The sequence below is a fragment of the Hippopotamus amphibius genome, chromosome 12 (assembly GCF_030028045.1).
Source record: "Hippopotamus amphibius kiboko isolate mHipAmp2 chromosome 12, mHipAmp2.hap2, whole genome shotgun sequence".
In the NCBI taxonomy this organism is placed as follows: Eukaryota; Metazoa; Chordata; class Mammalia; order Artiodactyla; family Hippopotamidae; genus Hippopotamus; species Hippopotamus amphibius.
In genome coordinates, this window is record NC_080197.1 from 94,851,114 (window position 1) to 94,869,537 (window position 18,424).

The 18,424-nt window shown below is 37.9% G+C and overlaps 1 protein-coding gene across 3 annotated transcripts in view; it reads right to left on the reverse strand.

Moving 5' to 3' along the window:
- The window catches only part of PDZRN4 (PDZ domain containing ring finger 4), a 342,820-nt gene that overhangs the window by 19,234 nt on the left and 305,162 nt on the right, over positions 1–18,424 (reverse strand). For all 3 annotated transcript variants that reach the window (XM_057703938.1, XM_057703939.1, XM_057703940.1), the window contains exon 6: positions 261–359. In XM_057703938.1, the coding sequence (XP_057559921.1) occupies positions 261–359 (99 nt within the window). The remainder of the gene's footprint in view (positions 1–260; positions 360–18,424) is intronic.

Here is an 18,424-nt window from a genome sequence, read left to right on the forward strand (position 1 = left end):
TTTATTCAAATTTAGACAATGTTACCAGTTTTGCACTTTTCCATACTGGGATTCTGTGGTGAAAGCATCCACATTAAATAGGCTGATAATAATTACATTACTCAGGCAACATAATTTACTTTCCTAATTGAAAGTGACAACTATTGGAACATGGCCAATTCTTCACATTCGAGCCTCCCAAGGATTTCCTCATCGTGAGTCATTTCACTCCATCACTCGCCGTCTGCCTCCCCTACTCTCTCCTCCACGGCATTTCTTACCTCGCTGACATAAATGCCGGTGTCTTCCTCATCATCTGTTCGGTAACAGACTGTCAGGCCCAGCTTCTCTTGACTGCTAACACGACACAGCTCGACCTCCTGAGAGAAAAACGCACACAGAATGACATTGATCTCAGAGAGAAATCCCACAGCAGGATGGAGAACTCTGCTGCTATTCTCTAGGCCATTCTGGGAAGTTTTCATAATCATGGCCCAACATCTGAAATTGACCTATGTTACCAAAATCCTCAAAATTTACTCTCAACATATATATCTGCATATTGAGACCAAAGTTTTTTTCACTGTAAAGTTGGAGATGTACAATTTTTTTTGCATTAAATCATAAAACTTTAAAAAATCGCAAATGAAGTTTAAATAAAATATGTATAAATCAATAATGTGGAATCAAGAAAATATTTGAGAATTAACATTAAAGTAGGTAGCAAAATGTTTATAGAACTATTGAGAGTTACTGTGTTTTTATTTGTATTGTAATAAAACAAAATAAAGTTCAAATAATAAAAGACTAAACTGGAGTCTGCGTCAATTCTTCCTTTGAGCTCCATACTACATTATAATAAGCAAGAGTTTTGTGTCACTCAGGCCAAGGTTTTCTATTATCTTGTAGCAGCTTTCGTCCTTGGAAAGAAATGGGTTCATCCAGGCTATAGGGAGAGACAGCAACAGTCACATGGGCAGAGGCAATGATTCAAAATGTAGCAGTAAATGAACACAGAAACACATTTACGGAAACACATGGCCACGGGGCTTGAAATGTCAGTCCTTAGGTAATGTATATTGAATCCATTTGCTGATTTATGTTCAGTAAAATAATAATAAATTTCAGTGTATTCCATTTTTATATAATAAAATAGACTTGTACTACTCTCAGAAGCAGATGACTTTAGAATAAATTGCATAATTCCAAGCACTAAATCACAGATTGGTGCTCTCATCATGGAGAATGTGTTCCTATTGGAAGGAGCATATAAGGCCCTTTAGTATATAATCAGATGAGGAAGAAGAGAATAAATTTAAATTGGAAAAGAAATCTAGACCAAGTTTCTAAAACTCAGGCTTTGTGGGAGTTATGAATTTGCCTGTCTTGCTTAATACTCGCTCTAGTGCCTAGAACAAGGATAGTCTCAGTGTGGAGACCCAGTAAATGCTGGTTGAAGGCTGATGGTTTTTATTTCAAAATATATCCTAGTGTTTGTAACTTTTTGCAAAATAATAACTAATATTTCCTCTTTAATTGGAGGTAGCTTTTGTACGTGTGTGTGTGTGTGTGTGTGTGTATGTGTGTATGTGTGGGTATACGTGAAATGAAGGCAATAAAGTTTGTTAATAAAGTATCCATTTAACTGTATATGATCTGAAATAGTTACCAGGACTAAAGAGAACTCGCTTAATTTCAAACTAGAAAATATTTTCCAGTACATTCTGCTACATTTGAAGAAGTATCTTCCCTTTTAGCTTTGTATTTCAGTGAAGGTCTTGTCATTGGAAAATAACCATTTATTTTAATGACATACTATAAACAAAAGGTAAATCCTTAACAAGGATAGGCTATCATAAGCCCCAGTGACCAATAATTTCACAGCTAATAGCAAATAAAAGAAAATTTAAATCTATCTATGACATGTACTGAAAATTGGTAAAGTACATGAAACCATGACGCATGCTGACCTTCCAACTGGTGGACAAAGATACTCTAAATTACACTACAGAGCTTAAAAAGGGCATGGTGTATGTCAAACAAAAAGAAAAAAAGTCTTTTCACCTAGAGGAAGAATAGCAAACAGTGACATGTTTTGGCGCCAGAAGCAAAAAGTATATACCAATCAAGGGCATTTTCAAAACTGGCAACAATTAATGCCTCCAGAGGGAAAGAATGCTTGACTGAAACTGTGACATTAGGAAGGAATTACAGCAACAAAAGAGCTTCAATTACAGCAATGAAGTATACAGTTAAGGATTAAAGAAGCTTGTGATGCCTAAGAGGCCTACAAGAAAACCTAACCACCCCATAAAGAACTTAGAGTGGGACCTTTAAATAAAAGCAAATGAGGAGCTATAGTCAGAGCTGAAATTCCATGGCTTTCGATATCCTTCCAATAGCACCAGAGAAATGCCCCATGCTGTGGGAAGTTGTTTCCAGAGAGAAGCATTTCTTTTGTGAGTGTTTTCTCTACACTCTCATGGTGTACTATGGTTTGGTATTTGTTTAGGAGATGCGTATCTAAATATTTTGCAGTAAAATGGAAACAATCTATTAAAAAGGGCAGAACCACCCACACAACATCAATATCACCAAGAATCACAGGGAAACAGATCTGAGATCCTGAGGTCAAAAATCACTTTTCAATATTTTCATCCTATTGAGTCTAAGCAAAACTGTGAAGTAGGTCTCAAAGTTACCCACAGCACCTTTCTTTTCAACATCACCCCTCCCCCTTTTAAGATACTGGGCACCCTCTTACTATTTTTTTAGCTTCCTGGAGTTCCTAAGGCCTGCCTACCTAGGAAGCCATTAGGATTTCAGGTTTGCCATCCTAATTATCTCCTAGAAAAACCTGGCATGTGGTGCAGTCTTCCATTCTCTCACAAGTAGCTCTTGAGATATAAAGAAAACTGATAAATAAATGTTTCTTAAAGGGATCATCATTAGTAATTATTTAAAATGTGACCTCATCCAGGGTTTGGTTCACACCAATAAAGACTGAAAATACAGTTTTTATTACAAGCCTTAATTCAAAGGACTGAACTTAGGGAAGTAAGATTCCAGGCTTCGAAGGAGATGTGAGTGAGATTTCTTGGATCCCACAAACCACCCAACACCACCCCCAAGTGTGGACTTGCAATTCTTTCTTTGGTTGAGAATGTTTCAGATACTACATATTTCATATTGGCACACAGAAACACACATTTTTAGAATAGAAGTTTCTTTAATTCTATGACAAAATAACTTATAAGCAGCTACCTGTAGACCATGTTGTTTGCATGAGGCAAAGATGGCTTTGTAAAGCCTGCTTATCTGAAAAGCATCCTCTAGCCCAGGTTTAATTCAGTATTCCCTTCACAGTGCACACAAGCCTCTGACTTCTGAAGAAACAACCTCCTGGTAATAGAGAATGTTTTCCCTAACAACTTTCATACCTTTCCCTCTGTCACGAGGAAGCTGTTTGACGAAAAACATAAAAGTGAAATGCTACCTCTGTACAGTTTCTCCACGGAGACAATTCTCGGGCATCTACAAATCAAAGGCAAGCCCGTATGGCTGGCACAGCTAACCACCCATAAGTCATTTGCGACTGGAGTGGAAGAATCCCTTCACACACCTGGTGGAACCACATTCATTTTGGCTTAAATGTGCTTTAAGATGCTGCGTTCTGGGAATACGTATGGTCCCTTACAAAATCAAATCATGGCATCTAATCCTGTGAGAAACTGATTATGGAGGTGGAGGGTGGAGTACGAGATGACATTTAGTTAGTAAAGCTTGATATGAGACACTCTTCGAATCATACGAAGAGTGGGATTTTTACATAAATTGGTTGCACTACAGTGCTGTGAAAATTATATTTTTTATGATTGAGCCTAAGGTGGAACAAGGAACTTGAAAAAAAAAAACCACACTTTTGCTTTTTAGATGGTATTCTCTTGTTGGAAGAAGAACTGAGGCTTGAAGCTGCCTGCAATGGTTTTTTAAGCCAATTGTTTCCACACTCTAAAGGGCTCTGAGGCCCATGGCATGAATGAGAAAATTCAAAGGCAATCAGTACTATATAAGTCAGAATGAAAACCAGGGCTAGGCAGGATGGTCACGGATATCAACTGACAATCTGGGGAGAGGGGTCTATTGTGTCCATATCTTTCTTTGATTGATTGATTGATTGATTTTTTGGCCACGTGGCATGTGAGATCTTATTTCCTCAACCAGGGACTGAACCCATGCCCCTTGCAGTGGAAGTACAGAATCTTAACCACTGAACCACCAGGAAAGTCCCTCTTTCTTTTAATTTTATTTGGTTTTTGATTTTTATTTATCAGACAACATATGCACCACTATACAAGCTTAGTATTAATCATATACCATTGTCTTAAATTTTGTAATATTGATTAGTAACTAGTGAGATACCATGCTTAGGTGCTCCAAGAAATCCTTTATTAAAAATGAATTAAGTGGGACAAATGAAAACTTTAACCCTCACAGCTAAGAGAAGCCCAATATTTTCACTCTACTGTGAAAATATAGCTTCAATTCACTCTCTCTGGATAGTGGAAATCAGGTACAAAACTCAGCAAGAAGTAAACAACAAAACTCCTGGAATACCCAAACTGCCATGACAACAATATTTCAGGCTCAGACACCCTAACACCAAACATTCATAAGTTGCTGCAGCTAGTAACTACATCACATTTCGTAGAGACATGAGGGTAAAAGCGAAAGCACTGGGCCTGTCAGTGTGTTACACTAACACCCCTAACCTCACTGCCTCCCTCAACCACTTTCCCTTTTCAGTGATACTGCTGTGAAACATAGGCTGTGTTTAGTCCACAATTTCCTATTCTTAGAGACTTTCTCTTTCTGAATGCTTGGAGAAATAAAACTGCCACATTTTTCTAGATCCAGGCTGTGTGCTTCTCACTGTGGGCTCTGAATCACCTTAGGAAGTCTCAAAGTACCCACTTGGAATACATTTTACACCCTAACAAAGAAGAAGATGTTGATTTTGTTTACACTTTTCACTGGGGCAGGGAATGGATTCATGAGGCCGGTAATTAAGAGTCCATGTCAGGAATAGAAATGGGAAACTTAAAATCAAGGTGAGCGTGAGAAGTGGTTTGTATTTTCTACCGTGACTTCTGCTGTGTCCACTAGAGAATCAGGCCAGCTGCATGGGCACCTGCCTTTTAATGGGCTTTCACCCAGTCCTGCTCCTTCTATACCGAAGGGCAAAGGCAGGGAGCAAACCAGAAAAACCTGCTGTTTACATCAGACATGTTTTTTTTTCCTTCCTATGTTGAGATCATATCTTTTGAGAAAGCTGCACTTGTTTTTAGGTATTAGGATCATGTGGTTTACACCTTTCTAAGAATCCAGAAATCCAGGAATTTTCACAGTTGACTCTTGATATTTGAATGAAACATGAAATGATCATTTATTAGCTTAGGAGTGGCCCTGGTAAATATCCATAGTCATTTGTGTCTAGGTTTTGTGATTTACATGTTAGTTGTTGGCGGGTCTCCACCAAGATTACTCAACATGTCATAGCAATGTACAGAAAAGACTACTCACAGAATGTCATTTCCGTAGTTGCTTTACTTCTAAAATATCCACGTCAAGCACTCCATGTTCTGATCAGCTCAGATACTCTTCCATTCCCACTCCAGCATTCGTGCTCTCCCGCTGGACTTCGAACGTGTTGGCCCTTCTACTTTTCACTAATGATAATTCCCTCATGCCCCTCTCTTGCCCACTTGGAACTGCAGTTCCTCATAATACTCTTATAAAAACCCACAACCTCCTCGTTGCTCTCTGCCTTCACGGTATCACCCCGCAAAGGTCAATTGCTGTTAGGCCCAGCTATTCACTCCCTTGTGTTTGCACCTAAGTGGCTGCGTGGTCCTGGAGGAAAAGGCACAGCCATGCTGACCGCACGGACTGCTCTCTCCGTAAATCCATTCCCACAAACCTCAAACGGGCCATCAAGCTGCCCAACAATCGTCCCTCGTCAAGCTGCTCCTCTTTCCTTAATTTTCCAACAGAACCTGCCCATTCTCAGTTGATGACGTTCCCTCACAGCTCACTGGATGCTAAGAGATTCTCCCAGAATAACACTCTCCCAGATGAGTATTTCACACCCCTTTTCTCTGCAGCTCTGCTCTGGTGCCTTCTCTTTCTTCACTTGTGGCTAATCATCCTATTCCAAGCCTCATGGAGGAAAAAAAAAAGCCATGGAATGGAAACTATTGCTTCTTCCCTTCACTCAGCATATTAATCTAAACTTATCTGTATCCACTCTGTAGGCTATAATTCTGTTCTAGCTGAAGAAAGATCCCCAGTTCTATCAAAGGCTGATGCTTCCATTCACACTTGGTAAACCATTCCTTTTTTTCTTTTCCCCCAAAGGATTTTTCCTCCTGGAATTAGTCTTCCCTCTTTCTCCTGCATTATCAGTTTCTCTTTCCCTATGAGATCATTCCCATTGCCAGGGATGGGGTGGGCGGAAACCCAGTAAAGACAGTGACCCGCTGTAGGTTGAGGGCTGCTGGAAGAATCAAGTAAAAACGCCTTGGAAGACATAGCAGAATTGACTTGGTGCTCACCAAGGCTGAATTTTCAAGCAGAGATCACTGACCACGCAAAGGCACAGAGATAGGAAACAGCACATCATGTTAGAGGAACTTTAAATAGTTGATGTGTGTGAAGCTAAGGGTTAAAGATTGGAGTGGGGGAGGGGTCATGGTGAAAAGTAAAACTGGAGAAGTGGGAAGGGCTAGATCACGGAAGAATGACTGCACTATATTAAGTAATTTGGACTCTGCAAAAAAGTAAAGACGACTCATTGAAAGGGAAATAGTCTGATTTGCAGTTTGGAAAATGGCTTCAGCAGTAGCATGGGAGATGAGTTGTAGGGGTTGAGGTAGTGAGACAAGCTGGGAATGTTACCAACTCATGCAACAGAAGGAAGGAGCTTGAATGTAAACTGTGTCCTATCCGTCCTTAAACACCGTTACGATTATTTCTATTTTATTGATGAAGAAAATGAGGAATAGAGACGAGTAACTTGCCCAGGGTCACACAGCAAGTCAGAGGCAGAGCTGGGAGTCAAGTCCTAACTAAACGACTCAGCCTGAATTCTCAACAGCTCCTTCCTCTGGTTCCATTTACAGCTCTTCCTCATTGTTCAATTTTCAGCTTAAATAATAGTCTGGAAAGCATCCCTCTCCGTCACTCTTTCTGAAGCAGGGTCTCTCACGTTCTCCACAGAAATTTCACCAGTGCTTAGTAACTTCTTGACGACTGCGGTTATTCCTTTTTATTAGCACATTTGTATTTTATTAAGTTGCTTACTTTTTATTATCTGTTCCCTTTACTACTCTATAAGCAGATGTTTTCTGTTATGTTTGTTATACCCCACAAGCCTTAGATAAGAAACAAGGAAACCGCTCTTGAGGACACTGGCATGCCATCTTCTTTGCATTCCTGATACCAGCAGAATCTGGGAACTTATGAGAAGCCCCACAGACATCTGTTGGATGAGTTAACTACTATGCTGAAGTTGGATGTAGGCTATAATTGCTTTGGCTATATTTGTACCTCAGTACAATTGTATTAGATTAAGTAGAATATATTCAGAAAGCTGTTCAAACAATAAATGTGACTTACTCTCTTATAATCTCTGCCAACAAGATAATTAGAGTGAACCGGAAAAGTAAAGCAAAATTAACTATGAAGGACTCATTCGAAGAATTCCTCTAGCATATTTAGTTTTTATTCACCTGATACTTTCTTAGCACCTGCTATGTGACAAGGCCCTGATTTAGCGTTGGAAACTTTTATGTACTAACCATTGTGATAAATGTTTTGCGAATAATGTCACATTTAGTTTTATAAAAAATATGACAGCCTAATATAGTGCATCATAGTTATTTATGGCCCAACCAGCATTCATTCTCTCTCTTTTTGGAAACATGACCCTAAATTTCTTGTGCAAAACTACACCATCTTCTTTCCTTGTCTATGTTTGTTCAACAATAATTTCTGCTTTGGTGGGGGGGGGGGGGAGTCATGTGACCTAGATATCAGCCAATGAGTGTATTTTATTTCCTTAGCTGTAGTGATCATTTCAAGGATGGATATTTGATACAGTTTAAGCCCATCAATATTAGGCCTGAGACTTTTGTTGAAACTATTGGGAAGAGAACACTTGTTTTTCCTGTTGTACTTCAACTTGCAATACTATAGTTGTGGCTCAAATCTTAAACTTCCCACAATATATAGAGCCTGGGAATAAATTCAACAAAGAGGAGATAAAAGCCAACAGATGGAGAAAGACTAAAATTTAGTGGCACCATTTGAGCCCCTGGATCAACTTATACCTGAAATAGTAAACTTCCGGAATTTCCAATATACCTCCTTTTTCTCCTTAAGCATTTGTTTTGAGTGTTCTGTTTTTTTTGGATCAGAGTCCCAACTGATTGTGGTAGATATTATAAATTTCATTTTATAGATAAAACAATTCAGGATCAGCATTAAGTAATTTACCTAGGGTTACTTAGCAACTATTTGAGTCAGAAATTGAACACAGGGTTTTTTTTTTTTCTTTTACTCCAAAGCTTGCTTTTTGAATCAATAGGCTCGTCTAGTCCAATGGTGATTTAAGAGGTCATTGTCTAGACTGAGGCTTAAACACATAACTCACGAAAGTGCAATGGGATACGTGGTAAAAGACAGATGAGATGAGCCAAGAGCCAAGAGATGAACCAAAAGAGGGGAAGCTCCAGAGAGAAGCTACTTTCATGCAGAGGGTGAGAAGTTCAGTGCAGCTATAGCGGGGGTGCTGAGGGGAGTCTTAAGAGATGATGCTAGAGAGGTGAGGTAGGTCCAAATTCTGAAAGGGCTCATAACCAAAGTCCTGGCCAGAAAAGGGAGTAGGAGGTCAATATGCAAAATTTGGGGCATTCCATCTTTTGTAAACTACAAAGAGTTATGAAATTAGGAAAACTGAGAGAGAACAAGGACTTGATTGTCTGGTATTCAACTGAGGCAGAAGCATAAATTTCTTCCATTTTTAATATTGATTAAATTTTAAGAAAATTAACAGAATCATACTATATTTCATAGGATTACTTGGAAGGAAATTTTGGACCCAAGTTAACTTGTCCTCCAACTTTTATCAATAGAAATGACTTTCCGACATTCACCTGATAATTTAGTGGCAGAGCTGAGACTGAAGCCAAGTCTCCAGACTTTCCTTCCATCACTCTCTTTTACTCTTATCTTGTTGGTTCTTATATTATTCTTTAAGTAATTCTCACCTGGGATGGCAGGTTGGGGTGTGCAGGGAGAAGAGTGTGCTGCGATGGGAAAATCATTGCAGGAAATGAGAGAAGCTGGTAGAAGTGGGTTACCCAGCTGAAATGTGTGGAGGCAGGAACAAGGCTGAAGGGTGATTTCGCTGTAAGGTAAACTAAATCAGGGTGATGATACAGGACTCTAGGACAGAAGGGCTGGAGCTGACATTTTTTTAAAGTATTCTTTCAACCCTTTGTGTCTACAGCAGATTAAAGAAGAAGAAATAGCACACTAAACTTTTATAGAAAAGTATTGTCCATTCTCTGAGAGGCTCAAACACCCATTGTCATTCTCATAAAGCTTCATCTCACCTGGTCCTGCTGTCTTTATTGTATCTCTACTCCTGGCGTTTGTAAGCTATCCTTTCTTTGAATTACCAAAACTAGCTTTTTCAAACGCAAGTGTTAACAGCATTTCTTTGCTGTTAGTCATGTGCATTCTGAAAAGTAAATGGTCGCAAAAGAAAGGGCAACCCTTTGTGCCAAGGTCGTCCCTGAGTCAATGATTGTACCTCCTGGTTACATTCACAGTCATGCTTTTGAGCATGTTTTCAGTAAAGGAGATCCGCTAAAGAGATACCATTTACTATGTGGGATGCTGTTTTAAAGTAAAAAAAAATCATTTTGGAGAGGCAGACATTTACTTGAGAAAGACTAAATATCTTATACCTAAATATAAGAAAATCTATAGCTACTTTGGATGGCAGAGTGAGCACAGTAAGGGAAAAAAAGTAAAATCTACACATTCACAAAATAATCCTCAGGAGCACCTACAAGGGAATTGAGTAAACTAGGACTGAAATAGGTTATAAACATCGACAGTGGGTGACAGAGTTACCACTGCTCTAAGAGAAAACGTCACTTGGTAGCCAACATTTTGGAATGTTGGAAGCCCTGTTAAATATCTGGCACAGAAGTTGAGACGCTGCCTATCCCTTGACAGGTAGGATATATGGATAAGAACAAAGAAGCAAAGAAGGCAGAATGAAGAGCTACAGGGCTGTGGTGGAAGGGAAACCCCAGAAGGAATGTATCCATGTTTGGTGGGTAGGACTGAAAGACTGCTCCAAAGGGCACAGAGTTTAGTAGCGATGGTAGATTTATTGTGAACTTGGTCTCAAAGTTAAAGGCAGGAAAGAATCTGCGGCATGGTAGCCAAAACTACTGTTTGAACTTGAATGGAGATATTAATCTAAATTTATCAGATAATATTCCATTTATCATGCTCCACATTGGGTCAATATGTTGACATGCAATGGAAAATTTTGCTGAAAATAGTGCAAACCCACTGTTTTCTTCATAGGTAGGGAAATGAATTGTAAAACTTATACAGAAGCTACAAAGAATTTACACTGTAGAACATCACATAGAATAAATCTGTGTTCCTGGAAGTGGATCAAAGGAAGAAGTCTTTTATGTTATTATATTTTTATACCTAATATTTAAGACCTTGGTTGAAAATATGGTCAAATAATGAACTAAATTTTATTCTAACTACGGAAATCCAAATATCGTCTGCCTTACCATGATCATTCAAAAATACAGTATCTTATTCAAGCATCTGATGGTAAGTAACTTGTTCCATGAGATTAATTATGAAAAGATGTTTGGTGTCCCACATCTCCAGATTAGTACCACAGTGTATAGTAATAATAATAAATTTCTTTGTAAATACATAGTGATTAATTGTAGGTAACAGGCTGATCCTGAATTCATGCATCGTTTCATATTTGGTAGGTTCTATATTTTGCCACTGGCCATTATCCCAAAGTGTCCAAAGAACTCATCTGATAGCACTGATTCTAGATTTTTCCTTTTCTATCCCTTCTTTTTGGAGCCAGCTCTCCTAGTTATTTTCTTTAAGGCCAGTCTGTTCTGACACATGAAATGCACTGCATCTTTTTTGTACTGGCAATAAAATTCTAATAACATGCATTAAAACCAATTAGTAGACCCGAATATCTCCTGATCTAATGAATAAGAGGAGGAGAGCCTACATTTATCTATCTCAGATATTACACACTGAATTCCAGACTGGGAGACGCCCGTGTCTATGTTGACACAACAGAAATTTGTCAATCCTTTTCTGAACTTCTCTTTATTTGAAAAGCATTTAGGAACTTCTCCAGCATACGTTATTAAGGAAACATAAAAGGAGGATTAACAAAGCAGAAGAAGAGGGGAAATACATAAACCTGTTGACAAGATGAACTTTACTTCCATCAGTTGGTTATTGGAGCAGGAAATACAGGATTTTCTAAAGAGGCACAGAGCTGTGATTGCAAGTTTTCTTCTAAGCCAGGAGTCCCCAATCCCTGGGATCTAATGCCTGATGATCTGAGGTGAAGCTGATGTAATAATAATAGAAATAAAGTGTACAATAAATGTAATGTGCTTGAATCATCCGGAAACCCACCCCCACCTCCTCCCCACCCAGTCTGTGGAAAAATTGTCTTCGACGAAAACGGTCCCTGGTGCCAAAAAGGATGGGGACTGCTGTTATTAGCTATTTTATAGTGAGGGCTAGGGAGCTTCTCTTGTGGTCATCATAACAGGAAAAGGTATAAGACTTTTAAACCTCTAAGATCCCATAAAAGTTATAGTAATTATTTTCAAATTATTTTTTTTTCCTTTTCTTTTTCTTGTTTGGTAAAGTAGTACTTTCATATGATCAAATATGTTCCCATTACCTCCATAGATATTTCTGATCTAACCAAGGAAATTAAACCCTAAAACAGATCTGTTACAAAATATAAAAAAAGATTTAAAATGTGGAAGTTAAAGCTTTGCATTTTACTCAACATTTTCACCTTTTCTCCAAAAGCTCACGATACTTGGCGAGTTTTTTTTTAATCAAGAAGCAAGGTATGCATTTTAAATATACCCATTCTTAGAAGGGAGAAAGTTCATTTGGGGGAGGTATGTGCATATTAAACATCGGAGCAGCTGTCTTAAAATGTACATAACATTATTTACAGGTATAATTTCATGTATACATATTTTCTAAGTTTGGTCATAGCTCATTTGTACCTATACAATTCACAATTAACAATGAACTGTAATGTTTATCATATGTTATCCTATGATCTATTTTTTAAAAATGGAAAATAAGTAATAGTATGGACTTTTTGAAACTTGTAAAGTTTCATAAGAATGTATGTATTCTCACAATTACGTATCGGTTTTTATTCTAGATGGTGTAATTTCCCCAATGACTACTGCCTAAGTATATAATTGTATGTTTGTATAACCATGATGCCAGTTTGTGGCATTTAAAATAGTAGTATTTTATCATATTGGTTAGACAAATAAATAATGATCAGATTAATTTAAATTATTTATTTTTTACATACTTATTTATTAAAATTATTTTATAGTTATTTGCCCAACTGCTTTATGATGTGCTTTTTCCTTGGGCCTTTGTAGAGTAGACATGTCTCTCTGTTTGTTGTTAATAAGATCGGTCTGAATATTCTGACCACTTGAAAATTAACTTCCATCATTGCATTATGTATTGTGCAGCCTGATTTGGTAACTACATACAATAACGTGGATCATCAAAATTAATCTGAAGTACATCAGCATCGGTTCACTACCATGTAATTTATAATAGCAAAGTGTCATAAGTGCTCTCAACGTCCACAACATGGGACTTCTTAAATAAGGGACTATCTGAATGATGGAATATTAAGACTCTCGGAAAATTTTCATAGCACGGGAAATGATCATCATAAACACTAAATAACGAAGCAGGACACAAATTTATATAACATATAATCATCTCCCCTCCTTTTTTTTTTTTTTTGTCTTATATTCAAAGAAAAATTCCTGGAAGACAATATACGAGTAGTTAGCTCTCGTTACTGTTATTATGATCATGAATTCCTTTTTTTTAAATATATCCTAGTATTTCCAAACATATTTTCTATGAGTATGTACTTACTTAGAATCAGAAAAATAAACACTATTTGAAAAAAACAAATATTAATCACTGAAAACAAATGGGTGCTCTGTATATCATGGAAGCCCGCAGATCTCTATTCCTTCCCTTCTACACAATCACCTTATTTACTAGAAAATACTAATTAAAAAGCAAGGAAAAAAAGGATTTTGATCAATTTAGTGGAGTGAGAAGAAACTAAGCAAACGTCAAAGAAACACTGTGTGTGGGTAAGAAGCTCAATGACAGTACTATCAGCATTACCTCCACCTAAAAGAAACACAGACACTAAACCTTGGTCGTTGTTTTATGCCCCAAAGTTAGCCAAGTTTTCAGTTATGGAGTGCCAGAGCCTGAAGTTCTCTGTGTTCATACTAGGGCCAAATCTACACGAACATGTCCGATTTATTGACTCCACCATTCTGACCTTCTTCCCAAGCTGCTTAATGACATTACCATTGTGTCAGTCAGCCCAGTTTAGGTCCTCATGGTTACCTCGTATGCTCCGACTTTGGCCTTTTCCAGATAATGAACGATTGCCTATAAGATGATTCTCCTTTCTCCTTTTTCTTTCTATTCCCTTTGTTGTTGCTCTAGTTCAGTCTTGTATTTTTCCTTCTCTACCTATTCAATCTCCTTGAATCCACCTGAGAGATTACTGGTTGATTAATCTTATTAATATGTCTTTAACACGTTATTTCATGCTCAAAGGCATTAATGGTTCTTGCTGATTACTGAATTAAGTCCAAAGTCCTCAGACTGACTCTCCAGACCCTCTGTAATCTGATCCCAAATGACATCTTCCCCAACATCTCCTATTCTTCTGCTCAAAGATCTGATGACCTGGCCAAACTGGAGTAGAAATCATTTTCCAGATCTGTCAGACTTTCTTCCTCCCCACCAAAATGTATGCCACTTCATTTCCTACCGACTAAAAGTCTACCTATATTTAAGATCTAATAAATTACGAACTTCCAAAGGGTGGAAGAAATGTATTCAGCTTTGTATCTCAGCGTTGATAGCAGGAACTTGCAAGTAGTAAGTGCTTGTGCCTATTTGCCAAATAAATGAATTCATTTCAAACCACACCTCTATCACGGTCTCTTTATCACCCAGAAGTACTCTTCATCCCTCTAAGTACACAGTGGTCTTTGCATCTCTATCTCAATACAAATCATACTAGACCTTACACGTTATTATGGAAGACAGGAACATTCCCAGTTTATGGGCATTAGGGATTCCCTGGCATCTGGCCATGTCTAGAAGACTAGTATAGATGAACCGCTAGGACATATTTGTAAGAAGGCTTAATAATTCCCCCAGTGAAAAAGGATACAGAGATGCAAAGAACAGAACTCAAAAAAACAGGACTTTTATGTTTGGCAGTTATGTTGTGCTAGGTACTTTGAAGAGCCTTCCTGCTGAAGACAACAAATAAAGCTGACATAATTCTTTTCTTTATTTTTAACGTATTACTGGGATGACAAAATAACAGTAAATACTCAGAGGACAAAACAAATGAGTGAAGGTGAGAATTTGGAAAAGAATAACCAGGAAGCAAATTTTATCCCTGAAAGTATTTACTGATATAAGTGAACCTAGGCCTCAGTGTTCACAGTTCATAGAGCACAAAGAATAGGAGACAATGTCCCGGGCCTATTCAAGATAAAGAGTCTAACAGGAGACCACAGGAGGGAAGCTGCGAGGCCCAAGAGCTACTGACTTAGTGTAATGGTGAACAAGAAACACAACACCTCTCTCTCAGGGCACTGAAATGAATCTTGGTCTTGAATGAAAGGGAGAAAGGTCTCACCTGAGAATAAGCAATAACAAGCTGGCTCCCAAGCAAACCTCGTGGATGACTGCACCTCCAGTTCAGGCTACCTGGAGGGGTAACAGTGTCATGTACAACAGTTCAACCTGATAATTAACTTTAAAGTAGTCCTGGGAGGGTGTTGGCCCTTGGAGTCGGGCAGAAACAGACTCATACTTCCCAGCTGGAGAAACCCAGGCCTCAAAGGGTGCCAGAGATGAAGCTGGAATTAAAATGTGCTTAGACTCAAATTTCACAAAGTACACAAAGAAACAATGCACCATGCGTGAGATCCAGCAGGAGAAAAAAAATGAAACAGGCATCATACTTGGAAAGACATTGTGAATATATACAGAGAGATTTAATGTAATGAAAGAAACAGGAGCAAGAACTATAAATATGAGTAATGAGTATAAAAATAACCAGTAAAAAACAAAAAGAACTTATAGATATGAAAATTATTGTAATTGGGATTAAAACTTCATGGATGTGTTTAAGAGCAGATTAGACAGACCTGAGGAGAGAGTCACTCAACTAGAAATTAGTGAACTAGAAGATAGGTTTGACAAAATTGTCTAGAATGAACACAAAGAGACAAGGAAATGAAAAATAGGAAACAGAAGTGAAGAAATATGGAGATAAAGGCTGAAAATACTCCAGAACTGATGAAAACCTCTAATCCACTGAAATCAGGAATCAGTATCTTTATTATGTACTGTATCTGTATTATCTGTATTGTGCATCAGTAAAGACACAGTGGAATGGTACTTCTGTTGGGCGGAGACAAAACATCTGCTGACCTAGAGTTCTATATCTAGGGAAAATGTTTTCTTTACAAGGGTAAAATAAAGATATTTTCAGATAAACAAAAAACTAAACTATTTTGCCAGCAGCAGACTCTCACTAAAGAGAGCTCAAAGATGTACTTCAAGTTCAGAAGGAAAACTCAGATGGAAGGTCTTAGATGCAAAGAGAAATGAAAGAATAAAGAAAATCAAAACAAATACGAAGTGAATGTAACAACCCATACTGTATAATGGCTGAAGGGGTTAAAATCAGGCTAGGAAAAATTAAAATGCTTATAAAGGTATCATATAAGTCAGGAAGGGTGTGATTTGCTTAAGTGTTCTTAAGTCCCTATTCAGTATTCCTGTTAAGGACAAGGGTGAAGATATTGCTTAATTACAAAAACCAATATACTAAGTTTTATAAGATAAGCACTAAAAGAACAGAAATAGTTTAGATTACCATACTGTAATCCAGCAGAGGGGAAAAACTGGAAGGAGAAAAACAGACAACCAATGTACATAAAAGACAAGAAAGGATAGAGAAAGAAACAGAAAAAACAAAGTACAGTACAATAGTATAATTATGCCCAAATTTATAAATTATTACTAATGTAGGCAAACAAAATCATACAGTTAAAAGACAAAAATATAACAAAATATAAATGCAAAGAGACCATCACCACCTCTAGCACAAAAGAACAAGCCAGCTATACAAAAAGTGCACAAGAAAGGCTTGCAACAAGACATGCAAAACATAACAGTTCAGAAAAGTTGAAAGTAAAAGGTTGGCAAAAAATATCCCACAAAATACTAAGACAAAGCTGTGAAGCTATGTTATTAGAATAGTAGAATGTACCGTAGAACAAAGATAACCACATGCACACACAAAAGAGTCACTACATTTTTTTAAAAGAAAAATTAAATTGACCAGGAAGAGAGAAATATTCTGGGCTTAAACGCACCTCAAATTATGACCTAAAATTGTAGAAAACAAAAATGACAGAATTAGAGATAGAATTTGACAAATCTATCACTGTAATGGTAATTGATAGATAAATCAGGCAATGTAATTTTAAGGATATAGAAGATTCGAACCATACGATTCACAAGCTTGATCTAATGTATAGCTATAGAATACAATCCCAATAGATGCAGAATATATATGTTATTTTCAAGCATGAATTGACCTATTACGAAAAAAGTTCTCTTCAGCATAATAATTAATAATAAACACATTAAACTTAATTTGTGCTAGGCAGTGTTTTAACCACTTTAGAATACATTTAATTCTCACAATCCTAAGGGTTTGGTATATAAATATCCCGATTTTGTATATGAGAAAACTGAGACACAAAGAGGTTAAGTGATTTTTCCCAAGGTAACAGCTAGAAAATGGAAGAGTCGGGATTAAAGTCTGTGCTCTTATCTGCTATGCACCTGGGAGCACCGCTGAGCTGTTGGCGGGAGTTAGAACTGTGTCGAGCACCCACTGCTTGGTCAGCTTGCATCTCCTATGCCCGAGTCCCCCGCTGCAGAGCTCTTCTCAGTTCAGGACAGTGGGTGCCTCCGTGGGAGGAGGTACAGAGACAGGTTTGGGGGAGGGGCATGCAACATGCGGGTAATGTTCTTTTTCTAGACCCGAGTATCGAGCAGACAGGTATTTATTGCATCCCTGTTTGAAGCAAAGTTGACTCTGCAGCACAGCATTACTCATCCTATTTTTAGACCTGACATTACAATCTTATGCCATTGTCCTAAAAGCACAATGAGAACGAGTGACAATAAAAGCATATTTTAGCTCTTTGTAACACCCAAAGTGTAAAGACAGGCACTGGTTACTTTTTCTCTTGGAGGTAACTCTGGGGACGCGGCACGGCAGGTATACGGTGCTCCGACAGTCTGCGTGGGCCGGGCAGACGTGGAGGGACAGAGACCAGGCCCCAGAACTGCAGGTCCAGCAGGGGAGCTGGTCATCACAGTTGAAGTCAGAAAGGGGAAAATGCCAGATTTTATGGGGCAGCAACTTGGCAGTTTGAGAGCACGTATGTGTCATACCGTGAGGATTTCCAGAAGCTTCTGGAAGGATTCTGAGGGATGACTTGAAGAACCCGAAAAAAGTAGAGGAGAGGGGATAGCCAGAAAAACACTATTTTATTACTGTCTGTGCTTTTTCTAAACACAGGCATTTTCTAAGGATAGCGTGTAACTGCTATCTGTGCACTTAAAATTAATAATAGATATTAATTTGCTGACCGCACAGATTGTATATACTTTTATCATAATAATACCGTACAGATATAAAATATCAAATCATGAATGAATGCAAAAATCCAACTGAACTCCTAATAAAACAACTTTTAAGTGTATCTGATAGTAGATATTAGGGATAACATTTGTAAAAACAAAAGGCAGCACGTGACTTTTTGCAGCAAAAAGTGCCGTTCTCTTAGTCTCCTAATACCGTTAGGTATATCCAAATGAATTCAATATCTAATTTAGGACAAGTGTGTGGGTTTGGGAAGGGGGCTGCACAAGCAAG